This window comes from Microtus oregoni, unplaced genomic scaffold (assembly GCF_018167655.1).
Source record: "Microtus oregoni isolate MIOR12 unplaced genomic scaffold, Mior012 000005F_ref0000423, whole genome shotgun sequence".
Lineage (NCBI taxonomy): Eukaryota > Metazoa > Chordata > Mammalia > Rodentia > Cricetidae > Microtus > Microtus oregoni.
Window position 1 is genome coordinate 45893023 of NW_024543064.1, and position 20258 is coordinate 45913280.

Sequence of the window (20258 nt, forward strand, 5' to 3'; positions counted from 1 at the left end):
GAGTAAATAGATTTTCCTTTGAACTGACTTGTAATAACTTTCAGAAATTAACCAGTTAAAAGACTCAGAGGTGCACACACGTAATCCTAGCTTTGAGTAGGCCAAGGCAAGAGGATCACGAGTTCAAAGCCAGCGTCAGGTACACAGTGAAGGAGCTTATCCAGAAATGAAAACAAAACAAAACAAAAATGTCAAGATTTGGCTTAACTAACTGAAAAGGATGTAGCCACCACCACCACGCTTCATTGTCAGCATCCAAGAGCATCTAAATAAAAACCTCAATTCACAAACAAGATGGCCTTGGAGTTTATGGTGGTAGTCACAGTTTCTTATTGTGGGACAGCAGAGTCTTGGCTCACTGAAAAGCTTAGCATCCCTGATAGCTAGTGTCAGCAGTCTGTTTAAGGACCACTCGCCTGATCTACATTGCAGCTGCTTCTTCATTCATGATGAAGCACAAGCCGGGTGACATGCCCTCTGGGTGGTGCTATCTCATGGGGACAGGGTGGCAAATGAACAAACAAATAGATCGAAAAATTTTCATGGAAAGGATGGCGAGTTTCCAGGAGAATGACAATGAGACATAACTGCCTATGGAGATGGTCAGTGCGGCTGGAGGGGAGGAACAGGGGAGACAGAGGAGCTGAGAGCCATAGGAAGAAGGGGAAGGTAGTATTACAAGGTGGCGACGCTCATGCCAAGCCCTGATGTGGGGCAGAACTTCACTCGTTTTTGATAGGTAGGGATTAATGAGGAGAACAGACACATAGATTTGGGTAGATGCTCAAAACCAACGGTGACAAGTTGAGATTCTGGGGCGTGTGTCATGTGATGCCACTGGTCAGTTGTGAGCAAAGAGCAGTCTCCTCAAGGTCAGTGGTTGTAAATGCGTACTGAAGCCGGGCCAGATTGGAGCAGGGCCAGATTGGAGCCAGGGAGGGAAACAATTGTTACTGCGAAAGTCCGGGGACATGGTGTTGGGACTAACTCAAGGAAACATGCTGAAAAGGAAGACTGTGGGCACTTCAGAGAGAGACTTCTAGGCAGAATACCCACACTTTTGTGATGGAGAAGAAGCGGCCAAGAACAACTCCTTTTGTCACCCCCACCGTAAGCCAGCAACACATGCACATCCGTGCCTAATACAGACATCATTTCAGATTTGAAATGAGAAAGTGTGCATTTACGGGAACAAATCCACATGCCCTTCCCTGGTGTGAGCTGTGCCAACAATGGCCATTATAGTAAAATTGTGGGCCTCACTGAAAAGGTTTGCAAATTTATGTGGAAGAATAGCTAGCCCACAGGTCCCATATTATTTCACTTAAAATGGTGTTCATATCATAAGAAAATTTTCTATTATTGGGCTCATCACCTACTGTTCTTCTTTACTGTTTATTATAACAAGTGAAACAGGCATGTCTACGTTGTCCCCAATATGGACTTTCCTTAAATGCCTCTTTAACCCCTTTAGAAGTTGGCCACTAAAACACACAAATGCACACGGAATTACATATTCGCACACAGCACCACATACAGAAAACTTGACAGCTAGCACACAAAGCAACTGTCTGGGTGTCAAATCTACGTGCACATCTGCACTGTGGGGGAATCAGTCACGGCGCTATTCTTGCAATGGAACTCTCCTTATGCAGACACAGGGTACTAAGCTAATCATCTCTTTAAAATTGTATGCAGAATCATATTTACCAGCAGAGAAGTTGGGGGTTCGGCAGGACGTGCTCTAACCTGCTGGAATTTATCACCCGAAAAGTCAGAGCGGCTGGGGATGGGTTGTTGGCAAAGTGTCTGGTGATGCCGGCGGGGAAGGACAAGACCATCTCTCCCGTAATCTTGACAATGCACCTGGAACACCAAGCACATGAGAGGAGAGAGAAGAGACAGGGTCAGTGTGCGGGATGCTGGCGGTGGAGGAATAGAAGAGGCCGGTGTAAAACACCTGGAGTTAAAGACAAAGCAGCTACAATTATGCTCCCAACCACCAAATCACCTGAGAATTTGAGAATTGTTTTCGTTTTTTAAAAAGTTTTAGTTGTAAGGAAATATATGTTTCTACAACGGGTGGCAATTTCAAGAACTAGAAGTTTGAATTTATCATTTTGATTATCTGTTTTGAGGAGTAACAAGTACCCCTCTACTAAAAAAAAATCATAAAGAAAAAACTGGCCTAAAATGTACTGAACAGTATGTGCGTGCATGTGCATGCATCTGGGGTAGTAAGAGAACAACCTGGGGGAGTGGGTTCTCTCCTTCCACCAGGTGGGGCCTAGGGCTGGAGCTCAGTCCGGTCATCCATCTTGGAGGCAAGAGCATTTCCCAGTTAAGCCACCTTGCTGGCCCCAGAGTGGTTGGCTATTTTGTTGAACGTATTTTGGAGTGTGGAAGGCCAGCACAAAGAATATTGGTGGGCTTCACAAATCGAACCATTTAGTCTTGTGTTTTTGCTTATTTGGAGATAACCACCTGCATTTCATCATTATACCTCACTGGGACTTACTTCAGTTCTTTGAATAGTGTGATCAGTGTCTTTTCTGTTCTCCAAGGTAAAGTTCTTACATCTTAATTTATTAGTTCTGTAGTCCATTATTTTGACTATTTTGTCACAACTAAATTAGTCATAGAAATTAAAACATGGTAAGATGATAGTTTAGAAGAATCATCATTTTTTTCAAGGCTTCATGTAGGTGTGAATATGATAAAGTGTAGCTACTTTTAAATTCTACACATTTGTATGATATAAAATCAATACATAACCAAGCCCCATGTTTCCATTGTCCCCAAACATGTCTTTCTGACTTTCTGTAATCCCTTTGGCCTAGTTTTACAGTCCTCGATCCAGGGTACCTGCTATGTGCTTCTATCACTTTGCATTGTGTTGCTCTTCCTATAATATAATCTAAGAGGTGTGTGCTTGGGGCGGGGTCAGACTGTGTTCCCTGGAAGAACTATCTTCAGATTTGTCCCTGTAATTCATGCATCAGTAGTCCATTTATCTCTAGTTTGAGGAATGGAGATATCATTTTCTGAAAGAATAAACCAATTCAGCCACTAAGGCATATGAGAGTCCTTTCCCACCTTCATCTGTTACAAAGATGTAATCAATGTATGCAAATAGGTCCTTGAGTGGGTGTGGCTCTAATTCTTTCTTGCTAGGTATGAGGGATCACTGGGTCATGTGTTGGGGATATCTTTCACTTTTTGTTTGTTTTTCGAGACAGGGTTTCTCTGTGTAGCTTTGGAGCCTGTCCAGGCACCAGCTCTGTAAACCAGGCTGGCCTTGAGCTCACAGAGATACACTTGCCTCTGCAACCCGAGTGCTAGGCTTAAAGGCATGCACCATCTCTTCCCAGCACCTTTCTCTTTTAATGAAACAGCCCACCTGTCTTTGTTTCTTTCTCTGCCATGACACACTCTCTCTCTCTCTCTCTCTCTCTCTCTCTCTCTCCTTATTCTTTCTTTTCCTCCTTCCTCTCCTCCCTTTTCCTTTCTTCTTTTTTCTCCCCAAGTGTTTTCTAATATGGAAAATACAGCTGTGTGAATCTCTCAGCATTTCCACATTCTCACCATCACTGAGCAGAATCCATCTTAGCTTTAACTATTTGATGGGCAATGAGGTCTTGTTTTTCCTTGATTTTAAAGAATGTCTATGAATCTTAAGATCTTTTAAAAGGTTTAATTAATCAATTATTAATCGTGTGTGTGCGCGTGCGCACGTGCGTGAACTATGGAGCATGGAGCCCCTAAGACGTGGTGGTCAGAGGACAACTTTCAGGAGTTGCTTCTGTTCTTTCACCACACGGTTTCCTGGGAGATGGGGCTCGGATGACCAGGATTGGCATAAGTGGCTTTACCATAGCTCCCAACTTTGTTCTTTTGCAAAGTTGTTTCAGGACTGGGTCCAAACAGAATACAGAACCACAGCATCAATTTCAGCATAAACTCTATTTCCAAGCTTTCAATTCCAACCCACTCTCTACTTCCTACTCTTGGAGACTTAGTATATATTTTCCTTTGCTTACAGCATCAGGTAAAGTTTGTCAGTAGAGGGCGCTGAAGAGACAGTGGAAGGAGCTTATCTAATAGTCCCCATTCTCACAAAATGAAAATTTAAAACTATTGTACTTATGGATTACTAAATTCCATGTTTGTCGGATGTGGTTTTCTTTCTCAAGGAAAACGTTTTTTACCTTAGTGACTGTTCCTCTCAGCATTTGATGTGAATGTCAGTGTGTCATGTGAACCTGGCCTTTGGAAACTTATAATAATGTGAAATGGAATTAAAAACCAATTTCTGAATTAAGCCCGGAGCCACGTAAATCCTCACAAATGAAGCATTTATAAAGAAAGAAGACATTTCCACATCAAGAGGCCTGTGACTTACAAATTGGGTCCTCCCTTTGCCACAGGCAGCCATGGCTTCTCTAGCTAGGCTACAGAATCAGCGGCAGCCAGCTCTCGGCAAGAGCTGTGTGCATCTGAACTGGTGGAGGGCAAGAGAAGAGCATTTCTCCCACGTGACCGTACTGTGCTGTGGGCACTGAGCACACGGCCCTTTTGTGAGCCTGCTCTGAGTGCAGGAGCTTGGGATGCTTAATTAATCAACCTACTTGGGATTGTGTACTATGAAAAATCTTCCCCCCCATTACATCACTCAGTTCAAATGGCCCTTTCTTTCCTATCGTCATCATTCAGCCTCCTTACTTTGCCCCCCTCCCCCTTTTGAAGGAAATTGTGTGGTCAAAATATTAAGGACTTCTTGTCTTCCACTGCATCCTATTTACATCTCTTCCACCAGACTTTGGGTTATTTCCACACACAAGTATTATTTCCCATCCCAGATGTCTTTGCCTGTGTGCCTCATGTCTGGTACAATGGTCAGTGCGGAGTAACGTTCTGTAGAACTCAGGTGAGGGAGTCAGTCGGAGTCCTTTAGCTACTACCTCTTGAGCACTTTGAGCCTTGCTCTGGTGCCGAAGACACCACGATGGAGAAAGGATTAAAATCCAGCTGTTGGAGCTTCCGTGTCAGTGGACAGGGAAAGACAGACAATGGACAACAGGGAAAAATGCATGTATGAGGTGTTAGGGCTATGGAGGAGGAGGAAGCCATGTATGGAGGTTGGCAAGGGTGGAAGGGGAGGGGTGCTGCTTTCTACAGACTGGGTGAGAAGTTCTGTTTGATAAATTTGCTGAGGAACCAAAGTGAGGGGACAAACTGCTCAGGTGCATGGGAGAAAAGAGAGAGAGAGAGAGAGAGAGAGAGAGACAGAGAGAGACAGAGACAGAGACAGAGACAGAGACAGAGGGAGAGATAGACAGAGACAGATAGAGACAGAGAGAGACAGAGAGAGAGACCGAGTGGTAGAATGGGTCATAAAAGAGAGAAAGCTACAGGCTAACGTGGCTTAAGTGGAGAGAACTGAAGGAGGAGGGATGTAGACAAGGCAGGAGGGAGTAAGCCAGGCTAGACCAGAGAGAGGGCAGCTGGGTGTGGCTGGAAGCTCTCCACCAACAGAGCACAGAGCACCTAGGAGTGATGTGCTATGACGGGGAAGGACTGCAGAGGTGCCAAGGTGGAAGCTAGGAAGGTCAGTTACATCTCTAAATACATCAGTAAGTGAAGGAATGAAAGGCAGTCAGGAAGCAAGCAGACTAGGACCCAGCGCCCGATTCTCCCCTGATTTCCACCATAGTGTGTGTTCTCTCCATATTCCTACTAATTTTTTAAGTACATATGCTTCTGTTTTTCTCAGTATGCTTCTGTTTTTCTCAGTTCTTATCAGCCTCAGTGTTCAAGGCATTGATCAGCCAGTGGTGGGTGGTTCTTGTAACTCACATAACAGGCAGTTGTACACATTCTTTGTTCTAGCAAGCCTACAGGACTAACATGTATGTAATAAGGGTTCATCAGCTTCAGCTGACAGTGTTTATGTGTTCCATACGAGCCTCTTTCCCCACTCCTTCTCTTTCTCTCATGTCGTGCCTCTCTGGATCAACCCTGGGCTCAGTATTTGTTTCTCTATACTATTATAGACCTGGAATGAAGCCTGGCTGTTGTTGAGGGAGCCATGACGGTGAGGAAGAATGAAAGACCCGGTGACTGGGTAGGATGCTTTGGGCTGGAGCTACTAACTCTATTGGTTTTCCAGAATAGCATTAGTAGAGCTAGACTTTTGGAAACAGGGTTTCTGAAGGGGATAGAGGACTCAAACTTTGTCATGCGAATTGCCACCTAAAGTGTGTTGCTCCAATGATACTTAACTCTTCCTGCTGAAAAAGATCTGTAATACAGTCTGTAAGCATATCAGTTAGTTCTCATTCCTCTCATTCTACATTGTAAGATTTTCTAAGCCCCATTCTTGCGAGTGAAAAAAGAACCAAGAGCACTTCATCCCTCACTTAGGTTTTCTTCTGTTTATTGCTGGAACTCAGGCCCATAATGACATCAGTGGATACACTTGACAGTAGTGTGCTGCGGGTGTTTGGTGTGCCGGGTGGATTAATGGTTCCTGTCAGTGGTTCGGAGTCAGGATTCCCTTTGTTACTGAGTGTGGAAAACTGTATATTTCTCTGTGGGGGGAAAATGCACAGATAAGATGTGGTGGTGTCTTTAAAGTGATTTCAGAGAATTTGTAGAATTTATGGATCTGATCCACAGAACTCCTTCTCAGCAGGTAGGATGGTTATGTTTAGAGTGTCCCCCCCCACCCCCACCCACTAGACAGGACAGGTTTTCAAGAGGATAGGGGTCCTTATCCCACCCAGGCTTACTTGCTCGGGTCTGCTCCTTTGAAGTAGGCGTTGACGGTTTCTGTGAATGCTGCAGCAACTGGGAGGGTGTCCTGAGCCCCCATAGTCAGAGGACTGGGTCCCCTGGAAGAACCTGTAGGAGATGGAATGCTTCCATTTATTTGTGACTTACGTAAAAGGCACGGGCACATTGAACTAGAGCTCGCTAAAGGACTGGGGGCAGGGTCTTTTCCCAAAAAAAACCACGATCACACAGTAGCTGTGTGTTCAACACAGCACAAGTATTTAAAAGGAAATATTTGGCCGGTTTATAGACAAACACTTGACATCGATTCAGCTACTTGGCTATGGGAGAAAAATCCAAGAAAAGAACAAAGCCATAGGGGTTTCTACATGTCCTGCATAAAGCATAGGGCAGTATTTGCATGACAGTTTGTACTTGTGCAACAGGTGGTTAAAGGAGAGACTTTCCTATTTCCCCGCTAGAGCCTTCCAACCCAATCAAGTAGTCAGCCTGAAACCCTGCATTCCTTCATTAGGAAGAGATGAGTCATGTGGTGTCACACAGCTCACGGCTCTTTTCTGCCCTTTTTTTTTTTGTCATTTCCATTTTAAAAAGCCCAGTTGCTCTCGGTTTAGCAAGGTCAAGCTCCTTGCCTAAAACAAATGCTACCAAAGCTACGCTGTTGACTTGGCACTGACAAAAGAAGGCGCTGCTCACTTGATCACCTCGATCAGTATCTCTGTGTTCATTGCACACCTACTGTGTGCCAGCAGAGGCAAGGCATGCCTCCCGCGAAGTGCTTCACCCTACCTTCCCCTCAGCCTGCAGGATAGGCAGGGAGAGTCACATTTTACAGAAGAGGAAGCCAAAGTTTGAAGGGCCGTATCCAAGATGATACATTTATTGAAGCAGTGAAAACAAGAATCCAAATTTAGATTTGCTTTCCTGTAAAGCCTGTAATTTTTATTATCACGCTGCGTGGTTTGTCTGCAAGAAAGACTTAACTACAAAGAGTTGCTGCAACATGGAGCTTCAAAAGCATAGAGTTTCGTTTGCTGCTTTGGTTATTAGTTTCTAGGCTTGGTACTGAACATGGAATCTATGTCCCATGCTTGCTGCATCACCTTTCTATCAAACAAAGACGTTTATTCCTCTTCTCTTCTGGCATACGTTACACGCATTGGGGTAACCCATCCTTTATATGTCTTCCTCCTCAACATAACCTTTCCTGTTCATTCTAGTTCATCACACTACCCCACCCCCAGCCTTTTCTATCTTAATTCAGTTCTTACTATCTTGTACTTGGTAATAGGTCATCATTTTTGTAAAAATTTTATTTATATTTTACATACGAGTGCTCTGCATGTACACCTGACATGTAGGTCGGAAGAGGGCATCAGATTCTATTATGGATGGTTGTGAGCCACCCATGTGATGGCTGGGATTGAACTCAGGACCTCTGGAAGAGCAGCCAGTGCGTTTAACCACTGAGTCATCTCACCAACCCATGTAGGTCACCAATTTAACATCTCTTTGTTAGTATCCTGTATCATGCCCTAGTGTAGATGTTGAGGATGCTCAAGATGAGTTAGACATGGTCTCTGTTCCCCTGGAGTTCAGTGTGCAGTTATTGCTGTTCTCATACTCAACAGCATACCCACCACCACCACCATTACCATTCACACCAGCACTGACCTTTGCCGTCATTGTTTACTCACCATTAGTATGTGCCCTACGTAAGTAATAAGCATGATATTCACTTAGCAGACCACCTATGTGTTACACGCATGACTTCCAGTCTGCAGCGCTGCTAGGAGGTGGTGGAACATCTAGGTTATGGGGGTCACATGGAAAGAATTTAAGACTTAGGCAGTACGCTCTTGAAGGAGATATGGGGACTTTAACCCTTTCCTGTATAACTCTTTGCTTTCTGGTCCCCGTGAGGGAGACATGTCTCCTCTATTATATATACATTTCTGACATTATATACTATACCACCATAGCCTAGGACACAGGCCCAAGAACCTGTGACGACTCCAAATAAACTTTTCTTTAAGTTGAATATCTTTTATAAAAATTTATTTATTTTTATTTTATGTGTATTGGTGTTTTGCCTGCATGTATGTCTGTGTGAGGGTGTCAGATCCCATGAAGCTGGAGTTTCAGACATTTGTGAGCTGCCCTGTGGGAGTTGGGAATTGAACTGGGTCCTCTGGAAGAAGCAGCTTGTGCTCTTAACCACTGAGCCATCTCTCTAGCCCCTAAGGTGAATACCTTAAATATTTGGTCACAGTAACAGTAACCAATCGACATAGAACTCATTGTCAAAGAATATTAAAAATATCAATTATCAAAAAATATTCTCAGTCTTGCCTAGTTGATAATGAAGAATTTTAAGATTGATACTGAAGAATGTGTGGATTCAAAATTTAGGTTCTGAGGACTATATTATCTTGTTCCCTTGGGTAATTAGGGGTCATATTGGGCAAGAAAACAATTGAAGTCAATAGGAGTGTGCATATCTTAAACTATGGGGTTGCTGACTTTTAAAGAAAGGAATTAGGAATGAGTTACTTTTGTGCAGCTCCACTCTTTCTCAAACAGAACCAAGGTTATACCAACCTTTCCTTAGGAACCTGTGCCATCACCCACTGTTAGCCCAAGAAAGGCGATGTTTACACACGTCTGTGAAAAATGAAACAGTGAACAGAAGACACAATTTGATAATAGTGTTGCTCAATTCCTCTGTTTCCTCATTAGCTCAGACATTTATAGAGTGATCCTGGAGGACAATGGCTTCCCCAGCTGATGGCAACAAGTGGGTGAGTGGAGAGGGGTTAGGCTGTTACCATGACGGCAAGGTCATAATTCCCACGTGACCGGAACTTGGGAGTTTGGTGAGGTACTAAAACAGAAAGTTTATAGCCAAATAGAGTAAGTCAACAAATGCTTTAAAAGAATGGTATGAGAGAAAAAAAACAAAACCAAACAAAAGTGAATGGATGGTTAGGAATTAAGTGAGGAAGCATTTTATACAACTATTTTGGGAAATTTTATATGTGAAAACAGATACTCTCTTTTGAGAATATATATGAAAATCTTGAGAAATGCACATATATACAATATTTATATAATCTAAAGTAGAAGTATTGATTTCTTAAGGTTTTGGGGATTTCTGGAACTGAGATTAGAACAGTTCCCTAGAAAATGAGAGACCCATGAGCTATCTGATAAAGGGAAGGTTCCACATTTAGAACACACTAGCTATAGTGTAGTGCATACTTTAATGAGAAAGATGATAAGGTGTAGGAGGAAACTTGTCTGAAATGTGTGTGTGCGCGCACGTGTGTGTGTGTGTGTGTGTGTAGGTGTGGGTGTGTGTACTTGTCTGTGCATGTGGAGACCAGAGGTTGACACTGGCATGTCAGCTTCTTTAGTCCAATTTTCTGCTTCATTTTCTGAGACAGAGTTTCTTTACTTAACCCGGAGCTCACTGTTTCGACTAAATTATCCAGGCACCGAGCCCTGGGATCCACCTGCCTTCACCATCTGTATCAGAATTACAGAGGCATAGGGAGGCATGCCTGGCTTTTACCTGGGCACTGAGGACCAAACTCAGGTTTGTAAGCATATGTAGCCAAGCACTTTACCAACTGAGCTCTCTCTCCAGCCCAAGGACATGCCTTAAAAAGAAAATAATTGGCGAGGAATGCAGACACTAGCAGATAAAGAGAATATCATGGGCACTTTATTTTTCAGAACTGCAAAACATTTCGATAGACATGCTATTTTGTGAATAAAGTGGTGTGGTTTATGTAGCTAGTGGTCTTTTAACGTGAACTGGCTCCTATATGAGTCAGACAGTGCATGAGCCTGAATCAATGGTTAATGTTTACTGAGAAAGAACTCTCTAGTAAGTGGTCCAGGGCTCTGTCCACAGATGAGACATTCATTATCAGAATTATGAGAGGTGGTGGTGCTGATGAAGGTGGCATCAGTGCAGGGATTAGAACGTGACACTGGGTAGTGGCTGCGAGAATGGGGGTTGGCACTGGGTCAATGGGAGTTGGCAATCAGCCTGGGATTGCTTCTTTCTCTGATGCTTGCCTAAACTATTTTTGGCAGTAATGATACAATCATAAGCATTCTGTAGGCCTATTCTGAGGGTTAAAAAGAAGTATAACATTTAGAGTAGTGCTTGGTCCGTAACAGCATCAAATTAGCTATTTTGATGATGATTAGTGGAATTAAGACAAGATGGAGGTAAACTGAATAAGACAGGCTTTTCGATGTGCTTGAGAATTTTTTTAAAAGTTTGGAATACTGACCTGGAACAACTGAGAAAAAACAGCAAAAGTAATTAAGAAATTCCTCCATGTTAACATTGAAAATTGCCAAACAATCTGGTGCATATCTATAATAGTAGCAACCAGGAGGCTAAACCAAGAGGACGGCAAGATGTGGGCAGCCTGGCTACACTCTGACCTGTCTCAAAATTCAAAACAAAACAAAACCTTGAAATAATTGTGATTTTGGGAAAAAACCTAGCTAAGTAGATGAACATATATATGTATAAAATAAAATCAACTGGGGGACTTAGTTATTTGATTTGATTTTCTGAGGTTGGGTTCTTAAGATCTCAGGTAGTTTGGGCTATATCAATGCATATCGTTAGAAATGATGGTTTTACTGCCGTTTGTCTAGAGTGTGCTTTGTGCTATAGCTTGTGAGGGAGCATCGGACACTTCAGTATTAACCTCTAATTTAGCTCTCTCCTCTCTCTCTCTCTCTCTCTCTCTCTCCCCCTCTCTCTCTCTCTCTCTCCCTCTCTCTCTCTCTCTGTCACCTGACTCCTACTGTCCCCCATATTTCTGCCCTTGCTGTGTCGTGTACTGACCAGTAGAGGCAGTAATTATCCCTGTGGATTTAATCAATAAGGCCATGAGATCAATATTTACAGAGAACCCGTTTACCTTTACAGATCTACAATTTACAATTCTAATTCCCTCATAGGGTTGTACTTTGCAACGAATAGAGCATTTTGCATTTTGCTTTATATTTTTCATATTTTTTGTCATTACAGTCTGGTCCATATATCATTTATATTTTATATTTATAGTTTATATTTATATTTTACATATTTTTTGTCATTACAGTCTGGTCCATATATCATTTCTTCTATCTATTTACTACATTACAAACCTTTGTCAAGCATTAGGCCATTTCTAGTTCATAATCTAAATTTATCTGTATATTATTTGATCTTTTCCCTTTTCACAATTTCCTGAAGATAAGAAAAACATGTTCTTATAGAGTAGTACAACCAAACTAAATGAAGATCATTTTTAATTGTGAAGAGGGCCAGGGTAATATCACTTGGAGGTTTGCTCAATGTGGTTGATCATAAGTAAATGTTTCTGTGTCTCCAGTAACACCTCAGGGTTTTTGTTTAGGAAGACTACTGACTAAAACTAGGGTAATTTCAGTGACAGGGAGAGCATCCAAACACAGCCTGAGAGAACGAAGAAGAGATTTGAAACTTGAAAAATATCTGAAATGCTCAAGGGTTCAGATTTTTTTTTTTTTTGAGACAGGGTTTCTCTGTAGCTTTTGGAGCCTGTCCTGGAACTTGTAGATCAGGCTGACTTCGAACTCACAGAGATCTGCCTGCCTCTGCCTCCCAAATCCTGGGATTAAAGATGTCCACCACCACCACCTGACTGGGAGCAGATTTTTTTAAGATAAAAAAATCTACAAGAAAATAGTGTTGTTGGTACAGGAGAATTGTCTGTATTCTGTCAATCATGTTTTAAATAAATGCTGATTGGCCAGGCAGGAAGTATAGACGGGTCAACCAGACAGGAAGTAGAGGCAGGGTGATGAGAACAGGAGTATTCTGGGAAGAAGGAAGCTCCCTCCCCAGTCCTGCCCAGACTACCTAAGAAGCAGGATATGACCTGCCCTACTGGAAAAGGTACTGAGCCAAGTGGCTAACATAGATAAGAATAATGGGTTAATATAAGTTACAAGAGTTAATAAGAAGCCTGAGTTAAGGGGCCTATCAGTAATAACTAATGCAGAATCTCTGTGTGATTCTTTTGGGGCTAAACGGCTGTGGGAACTGGGCAGGACAAAAACTCCAACAAGCAGACCACCATGTTACACGTTGTGACTATAGAGAACTCAGCTAACTGTACTTCCTTTGGAAGCCGGGCAGACAATGCACTCTTGGCTTTCTGTTCTATAGTATTAGGTAGCTTGTAGATATTTAAGGTTGTTACCATGAGAATAACTTTCTTTTTTAATATATATTAAAAAATATTAAATAATATATATTAAAATATATATATTAATATATATATTAAAAAAGAAAGTTATTCTCATGGTAACAACCTTAAAAAAAGAAAGGTATATATATATTATATATATATATTATATATATATATAATTTTATGTGCATTGGTGTTTTGACTGTGTGTATGTCTGTGTGAGAATGTCAGGTCTTGGAGTTACAAACAGTTGTTAGTTGCCATGTGGGTGATCAGAATTGAACCAGGGTCCTCTGGAAGAGCCATCTCTCCAGCCCCTGAGAATAACTTTTTAACAGAGTACAGATGCCTTGTAAGTAGTGTCATACAGAGACTCTGCTGTGCACAAGGTAGAGGTAGGGATCCAAATATGTAAATATAAGACACAACCAAATGAAAACCTAAGCACTCATGCGCACAATAAGAGTGTACAGCCACGGCACATTGAAAAGCTTAGCTGACCGCAAGATGAACTGCCGAGTGATCAGGAGATTAACAGGAGGTTTGGGCTCCACAGTCAAAGCACCTGGGTGTGAAGTCTCGGTTTCCACTAGAGACAAGGTATTCAATTTCTCTGGGACTCAGTTTCCTCATCTTCAAGACAGCATCAACAACAATAGTATACTAACAAGTTATCCTGATTTTCGAAGCTTTCAATGTGGTGTACACTTTGAAGAGCACTGTGCTTTTGCTGCCTTGATTGCTATCATTGTGAACATTGGTTAAGACTATTGAACAGGTTCAGTCTTTGAATTAGAATAGACCTTTAGATAGAAGATGAGGGAGGTTTGGAGGTTTTGGTACAAGGGGAATTTGCAGATTCCTTTCATCCTTCAGCTCAGCTGGTTTTATTTTGACTATTTCTATGCATACATGTTTACCTTGGCATAGCTTAGTAGGTGCCCAGTGTATTGGTTCAAGTTGCTTGGTGTAGTATTTGTATGACATAGGGGCTATAAAAGTTGTTTGAGTGCATGCTTGCTTTATTAAAATGAACAGACAGATAATTTGAATAATCAAGACCTTTCATTCAGATGTGAGTGTCTGAAATTATTATTGTGATGCACAGGAATGCACAAGGCATGGGTCTTCCTTTGTGGAATTTACCATAGAAGGGATGCAATAGTAACTAAAATTCCAATGAAGCAATGCATGAAAGGAGAGAAGCATTTAACACTACAATCATTATATTGCGATTAGCGCACAAGGTAGTGCAATGTTTGTTGTAGCTCTTATATCTGCCATTAACTTCTAATTCTAAATGCCAACATAGATTTATGCTTTTTTATATGCTTTGAATGGGTAAACAGGCTCAGCATAGTGACTGACTCTTTGAGATGGGATAAATTTAGCCCAGGTGGGCCTCAAGGTGGCTGATGTGGAGGATGGATTTGGATGAATCATCCTTCAAAATTCCACCTCTGGGGTGTCTGGGATTACAGGTCTGTGTGCCTCTGCTTCCACTCTATTGTAGGCAGTACAGGGGATCAAAACCAGAGCCTCTAGATGTGAGGATGGCCCTCGACTTTTGCACTAAATTGCTGGCTGATGACCTAGTCTTATCCTGACAACACAGGCGCAGGGGAAGTACCATGATGTCATAGGAGATACAACAGAGTCTGCGTCCTTCAATGGCATCATGGGAAAGGACAATGGTCATTCCACCAGGCCTGCTTCAGGTTGGAGGCAAATGACCCTTAGACCTAGCTAAGAGGCAGCGGGGAATGACCCAGCATATGGAAGACACAGAAAGACTCAGTGCCTAACAGGAGAAGACAAGTCCCTAAGATTTCAAGCTACTGACTGTGCAATGTTGCAGAAAGGCAGCAATCTAAACAGACGTTGACAAAGGACAGGTGCGTGTACACTATATATCACAAAACCGTTAAAGTGATTGTGTATATGGCTGGAGAGGCAGCAAGGGGATGACATCAGAACTTGTCCAGTTAGATGGCTTCATTCATGGTTTCTCCAGAGCAGAAGCAAAACACTGAAAGAATGATGGGGGGTAGGGGTGAACTTGAACTTGAAGACTAATAACACGCAATGGTCAGGATCGCTCTGGGCTGAGTTCCTAGAGTGAGGGGTAAGTAGTAGATACAGATTCTGAAGACGCTATGAAATAAGCCAAGCTTGAGAAGGGGATACACTTCACAAACCATACTGCAGTGCCCCTTTTAAATAAAACGCCAATTTAAACTCTGTCGTAAAATGTGATAGATTTTTTTTTAAATCAAGTATCAAAGGAAAGTAAAAAAATCAAGAATTTTTATTGTTATTTAATGACGTTTTTGGCCTCCATTTGGAAGTGGTTTACGACCACCACAGTGGACAGGAAGAGACACCAAACCTGTCATAGGGGCAACCACATCTGTGTTTTGATGGGAGTTATATTTTCCTCCTAAAAAATGGTGGTAGGTTTGGCTTAGTCACTTTGTGTTTACTTTTAAAGTTGTTGCTTCCCTTCTTTTTTTTTAATGTCAATATGATTCTGGGTATAGTCTTTGTAATGAACTGCTGTCATTTGTGGAAGAAGGGTTAGGTTTCTATGTATGCGTACGTGGATGTAGTCACTAAATGCAACCAGTTTAAAGGCTACTGGGAGGTTTACAGAGCTACAGTTTATTAAACTTGCCTAAAAATCTCTGTAATATTTTCCTTAGTATCAAAAACATACCTGTTTAAACATTTTAACAGTATGCATCTTGTAATTGATAAAAGAAGCAAACAAGGAGAACCTTCCCACAGAACACTTGTCCCCACCATTATTGCCTGTAAGTGGGCACTTGACCGCAGAAAGAAGTTATGGGCTTCTCTCATAGTCTCTTCAGCTGAGTTACTAAAATTAATTTCCCTTAATGTGCCTGATTGAATTTTACTACATTGGGATTTTATTTCCCTCAAATATGCTTGGAAAAGAAAAATAAATGTTGTGCTTTGCTGTAGTAAGAATGTGAAAAATTAATTGCCGTGGAAGACTAGCTCATGTATGTGGCTGTGCACTTCTTTGGAATTTCAATCCTATAATCTTGAAAGGTGGGACAGATAGGCGGACTGATACACATTATGGAATAATGCCCAGGTATGAAAATGCTAACGCTCAAAAACTTCTGACTGGTTTTCAGGGAAGCTGTTTGTTTTGCAGAAGCTTAGAAATAAACTCGGAAAAATATAGATAAAATCCTGGAGTTTTTATGTATTGTAAAATTAAACTATCTATGCAAAACAGCATACAAAGTCAAGATTATAAATATGTTTAACAAAACCAAATCACTGTTTCTTTAAAGGTTTCCAACAAAATTTTTTAAATGTTACCTGTATCAATCTCTGAAAAGTGTGATTTTGGGGTGAAATTTTTCGTTCGTCGCTTTTCGATATCTTTCAGTTTTTACATGTAAAGTGTTTAAATCAATATAATGATCACAAGAAAGCAAACTTTGAGCTATTTTCAAGTGCTTTGTAATGGCCCAGAGGATACGTTCCAAGAGGAGGGAGGGCACAGAGTCATGCAGGGTGGGATCATAGACGCAAGCCATGGATGCCCAGGCGCTCACATGGAAGGCCTCAGAACCAAAGCGCAGCAACGTGATCATGGTGACCGTGGTCATTAGATCACAGACGACTTTCACTTTTCTTACGTGTTTGCTTCTCCAAGTTTTCTATAGTGCCCGGGAAGTGATGCCTAAACACAGTGGGAACTATTTGGGAATTTTACACCGACGCCTCTATATTTCTAATTTGTATCTCTTGCATGGTTCCTGACAGTTCAGAAATGGATGCAGGCAATTTTGAGCCCTATTGAAGGTTATTTTCCCAATGGGGACTGACTCGGAGGAAGGGAGAAAGAGGAAGAGAGCTGCCTGGACCTGGTGGAATCCCTGAAAGACCACTGTTGGAACGGCCAGTTTCATTGGCAATAAGCTGTGTTCAAGAAAAGTGAAGTCTATGGATAGGAGGAGCCATTACTAATGGCCTTCTTCTTCCTGGCCTCTCAACAACTGGCAAGTTCATGGAAACATCCTTCAGAGATGACCCCCTGCTCTTCTCCCTGCCAGACTTCCCCAGAGTGACCTTTGTGCATTCCCAGAGGTGTGTTTCAAGCTTCTCCCTTAGCGTTTAGGTAAACAAAGGCTTGGGATCTTCATGCTGAACATCAGACAAAGAGACATAACTGTGAAGACACACAGTACCTGTATAACTACTGCCTGCCAACAAGAGAAGTAGCCCCACTCCTTCTGTGTTTCCTGTGTCCTGGTGACTCTCCTAAGCAGACAGCAGAACTGGAAAACAATTCTATCCCATGTCCCATCCACTGAGAGCCTATGCAGAGATGACTGCCCCATGCACAGTGATGAAATTCTAACAGAGATGACTTAAAATGCCTTAAGTTGAGGATGCCAAAGAAATCTTGGACTTAATGAATTAGTGCATAACTGGTAGTACATGCCTGCTGGTTATGATGATCTTCCCCATATTTTAAAATGTTTATGTTAATAATTATTATAAAGAATAATTATGTTTGTGTTTCACTTTACTTATTGAATGGACCATTCATAACCATCAGTCTGAAGTTAGTTTTGAGGTAATGCTAGTTAAATGTATCTAAAGCCCAGATACATGGAAGGATTTGAAAAAGAAGATTCTCAAAGCCTCTACATCTCTTCATATCCCTAGTGTCCCTTCTTATTATTAATATCACTTCTAGGGCAGCTAGAGGGTCATAAAGAAGGTTTTTCTCCCCTTTTCTTTTGTAGTGCTGTGCCTCAAACAAGCAAGGCATGCAGTCAACCGCTGAGGCACACCCCAGCCCTTAAACTGTGGTTAGCCCTTCCTAAAAGACTCATAGCAACAATCAAAGCTATTATTGGCCTGCCATTATCTGAAGCAGGCTCAGGTTCATTAAGAGGGAAGTGGTTTCCTACAATTTCCTACAATTCTTTCATTTTCTTCTGGGGAGGTTGGTAATTACTTGTCAAATCTGCTAAAAGCCATGATTTACAAACTAACAAGATGCAAGCTGTTTTCTTGCATGTCTTTCAGGAGCTTTAACCCAGGAATGTGCCACCAGCTAGAGTATTAGTTTCAAGGCAGCTTTAAGGACTGGTTTTGGTGGAGGTGGCTGCAGAGGAAGGTGATGTTATGTACAAGGGATAATTCCCATGTATTGTTGTATATGGGAAAGGAAGCCAGGTAGCAACTCATGACAAATCATGTTGTGGCATGATTTGTGTAGAAGACTGAAGTGCTAGAAACTTCTTGAGAGCAAGCAAGGTTGACACTGAGACAGCTATGTCACAAGCCAGGGACACGCGAGGTTGGACAATGGTAGTAAAAACCAGTATTTACTGAATGCTTTGCATTAACAGTGAACCCATGACTGGGTTTTGATCCTGACTACAGCGTCCTGAGAAAGGTGCTGTTATTATTCAGTTTCCAGAAAAGAAATGCAAGACTTAGGCTATAACACATTGTGCTGAGGTGGTAGCTCCAATCCTGAAGAGTTATTACAGAGCTTAAACAGTGTATGCACACACACACACACACACACACACACACACACACAGCCCTCTTTCAGATATGAAATACTCCCATTTCACTTCTCCCTTATACTTGTAGCTATACATATGCATATGTAAATATGTGTTGCAGAATACACTGATACAAATTAATGGAGTTTTCCTTTCTAATATCTAGGATAAAGCCAACTTAGTTACAGCAACATCTACATATGGTATATGACTACATATCAGAATGCTAACACAGCAACAATTAATAGTATTCAATGACAACTATCTAGATTTAAATCACTCCTATCTCCTCCATTGCCCTCTTAGGTTAGTGGAGGAAAGAGGCCAGGACACTGATGGGCACCTCCAAGCCACGCTATCTCCTTCATGACAATATTCTTTACACGTTAGTACCACTGTCCATTTGATGCCTGACCTCTGTGCACTGTGAAGGCAGGGATACGCTTTTGCTACTGACTACTGTAGCCCAATAGCTGTCTCAGTACCTGTGCACCCAGCAGGCACTCAGTAGATAACCACTGGCTGATTGAGCACAGGTATCATCATGTTGGTAACAGATGTACGGTACAAAAGCCAAGTGCTATAAATTCGATCACTGCTTTCCCTACCTGACGCCTCCCTATTACAGTTATTAAACACGACAAATCTCCGCACAAACATAGCCATTATGATTAATTTTGAGAACCTACATAAAACATGTAAGAGAATCCTGACTCCGTTCACGGACAAAATTGTGAACAAGCTAGAGGCATTTACATGCTGAATCTCTCTTAGAGAGTATGTTAGCCAAATTTTATATTATTGACAACCTTTTCTGACAGTCAATTCCTTAAACACGACTTTTATATTCCTAAGATTATTATGGGGTAGGTAGTGGACTTAATTTTTTTTCTCCAGAGTTCCCGCTACATGGAAAAGAAAAATGAAGTAGCATGTAAAAATAACTTCCTTACAATAAAGAAAGAGGTACACAATTTGATACTCAATTATTTTTAAGGCTTCTGTGAATCATTTCATTTTTATTTGCCGTGGGCTTTAGTCTCATGCACAACTTGGAGTTTTCATGTGTGAGAGTCAGAAAGGAAAAGCAGAAACAAAGTAAGATGATTTAACAGAAAGGATACACATTCGAGAGAGTGCTGAAGACATCAAGGCTCAGCAGGTTGGAAGAGGAAGGAACAGCCCATAATCACTATGTGAACTTGTATTTCCCATGATAGCCATTGAGAAGCTGGTGTTTGTCTTCTGCAGTTTTCCTTTCTAGTGGTCAGACTGTTGCATTTGGAATGTCACTGCGTCCATCCAACAAACATTGCCACGGGTATGAAAAATAGCAGAGAAGACGGCAAGTCATCTAGGCCCTTAAATAGTTTCTATGAAAACATAGCTGTTGAGTGACCCATTCAAAATTAATCATGGTTAAAAAAAAAAAAAAAAAAAAAACGCAATGGAGCAACTTCCATTTTGACTGCTGAGTGCAGGCATATCCCAAAGCTAAAACTTCCTGTACATGGATGCAGAGCCTTTCATTCTCAACAGACTGCCCCAGACTCTTTTGGGGGCAGGGAGTTGAAACAGGGTTCAAGTGTGTAGCTTTGGAGCCTGGAACTCACTCTGTAGATCAGGCTAGCCTCGAACTCACAGAGAT

At 41.7% G+C, this 20258-nt stretch overlaps 1 protein-coding gene across 26 annotated transcripts in view; it reads right to left on the reverse strand.

Annotated features, from left to right (window-relative positions):
- Positions 1 to 20258, reverse strand: part of Sgip1 (SH3GL interacting endocytic adaptor 1) — a 196527-nt gene that overhangs the window by 10324 nt on the left and 165945 nt on the right. For all 26 annotated transcript variants that reach the window (XM_041651236.1, XM_041651261.1, XM_041651260.1 and 23 more), the window contains 2 exons: positions 6792 to 6903; positions 1711 to 1866 (listed from right to left, as the gene is read on the reverse strand). In XM_041651236.1, coding sequence (XP_041507170.1) covers positions 1711 to 1866; positions 6792 to 6903 — 268 coding nt within the window. The remainder of the gene's footprint in view (positions 1 to 1710; positions 1867 to 6791; positions 6904 to 20258) is intronic.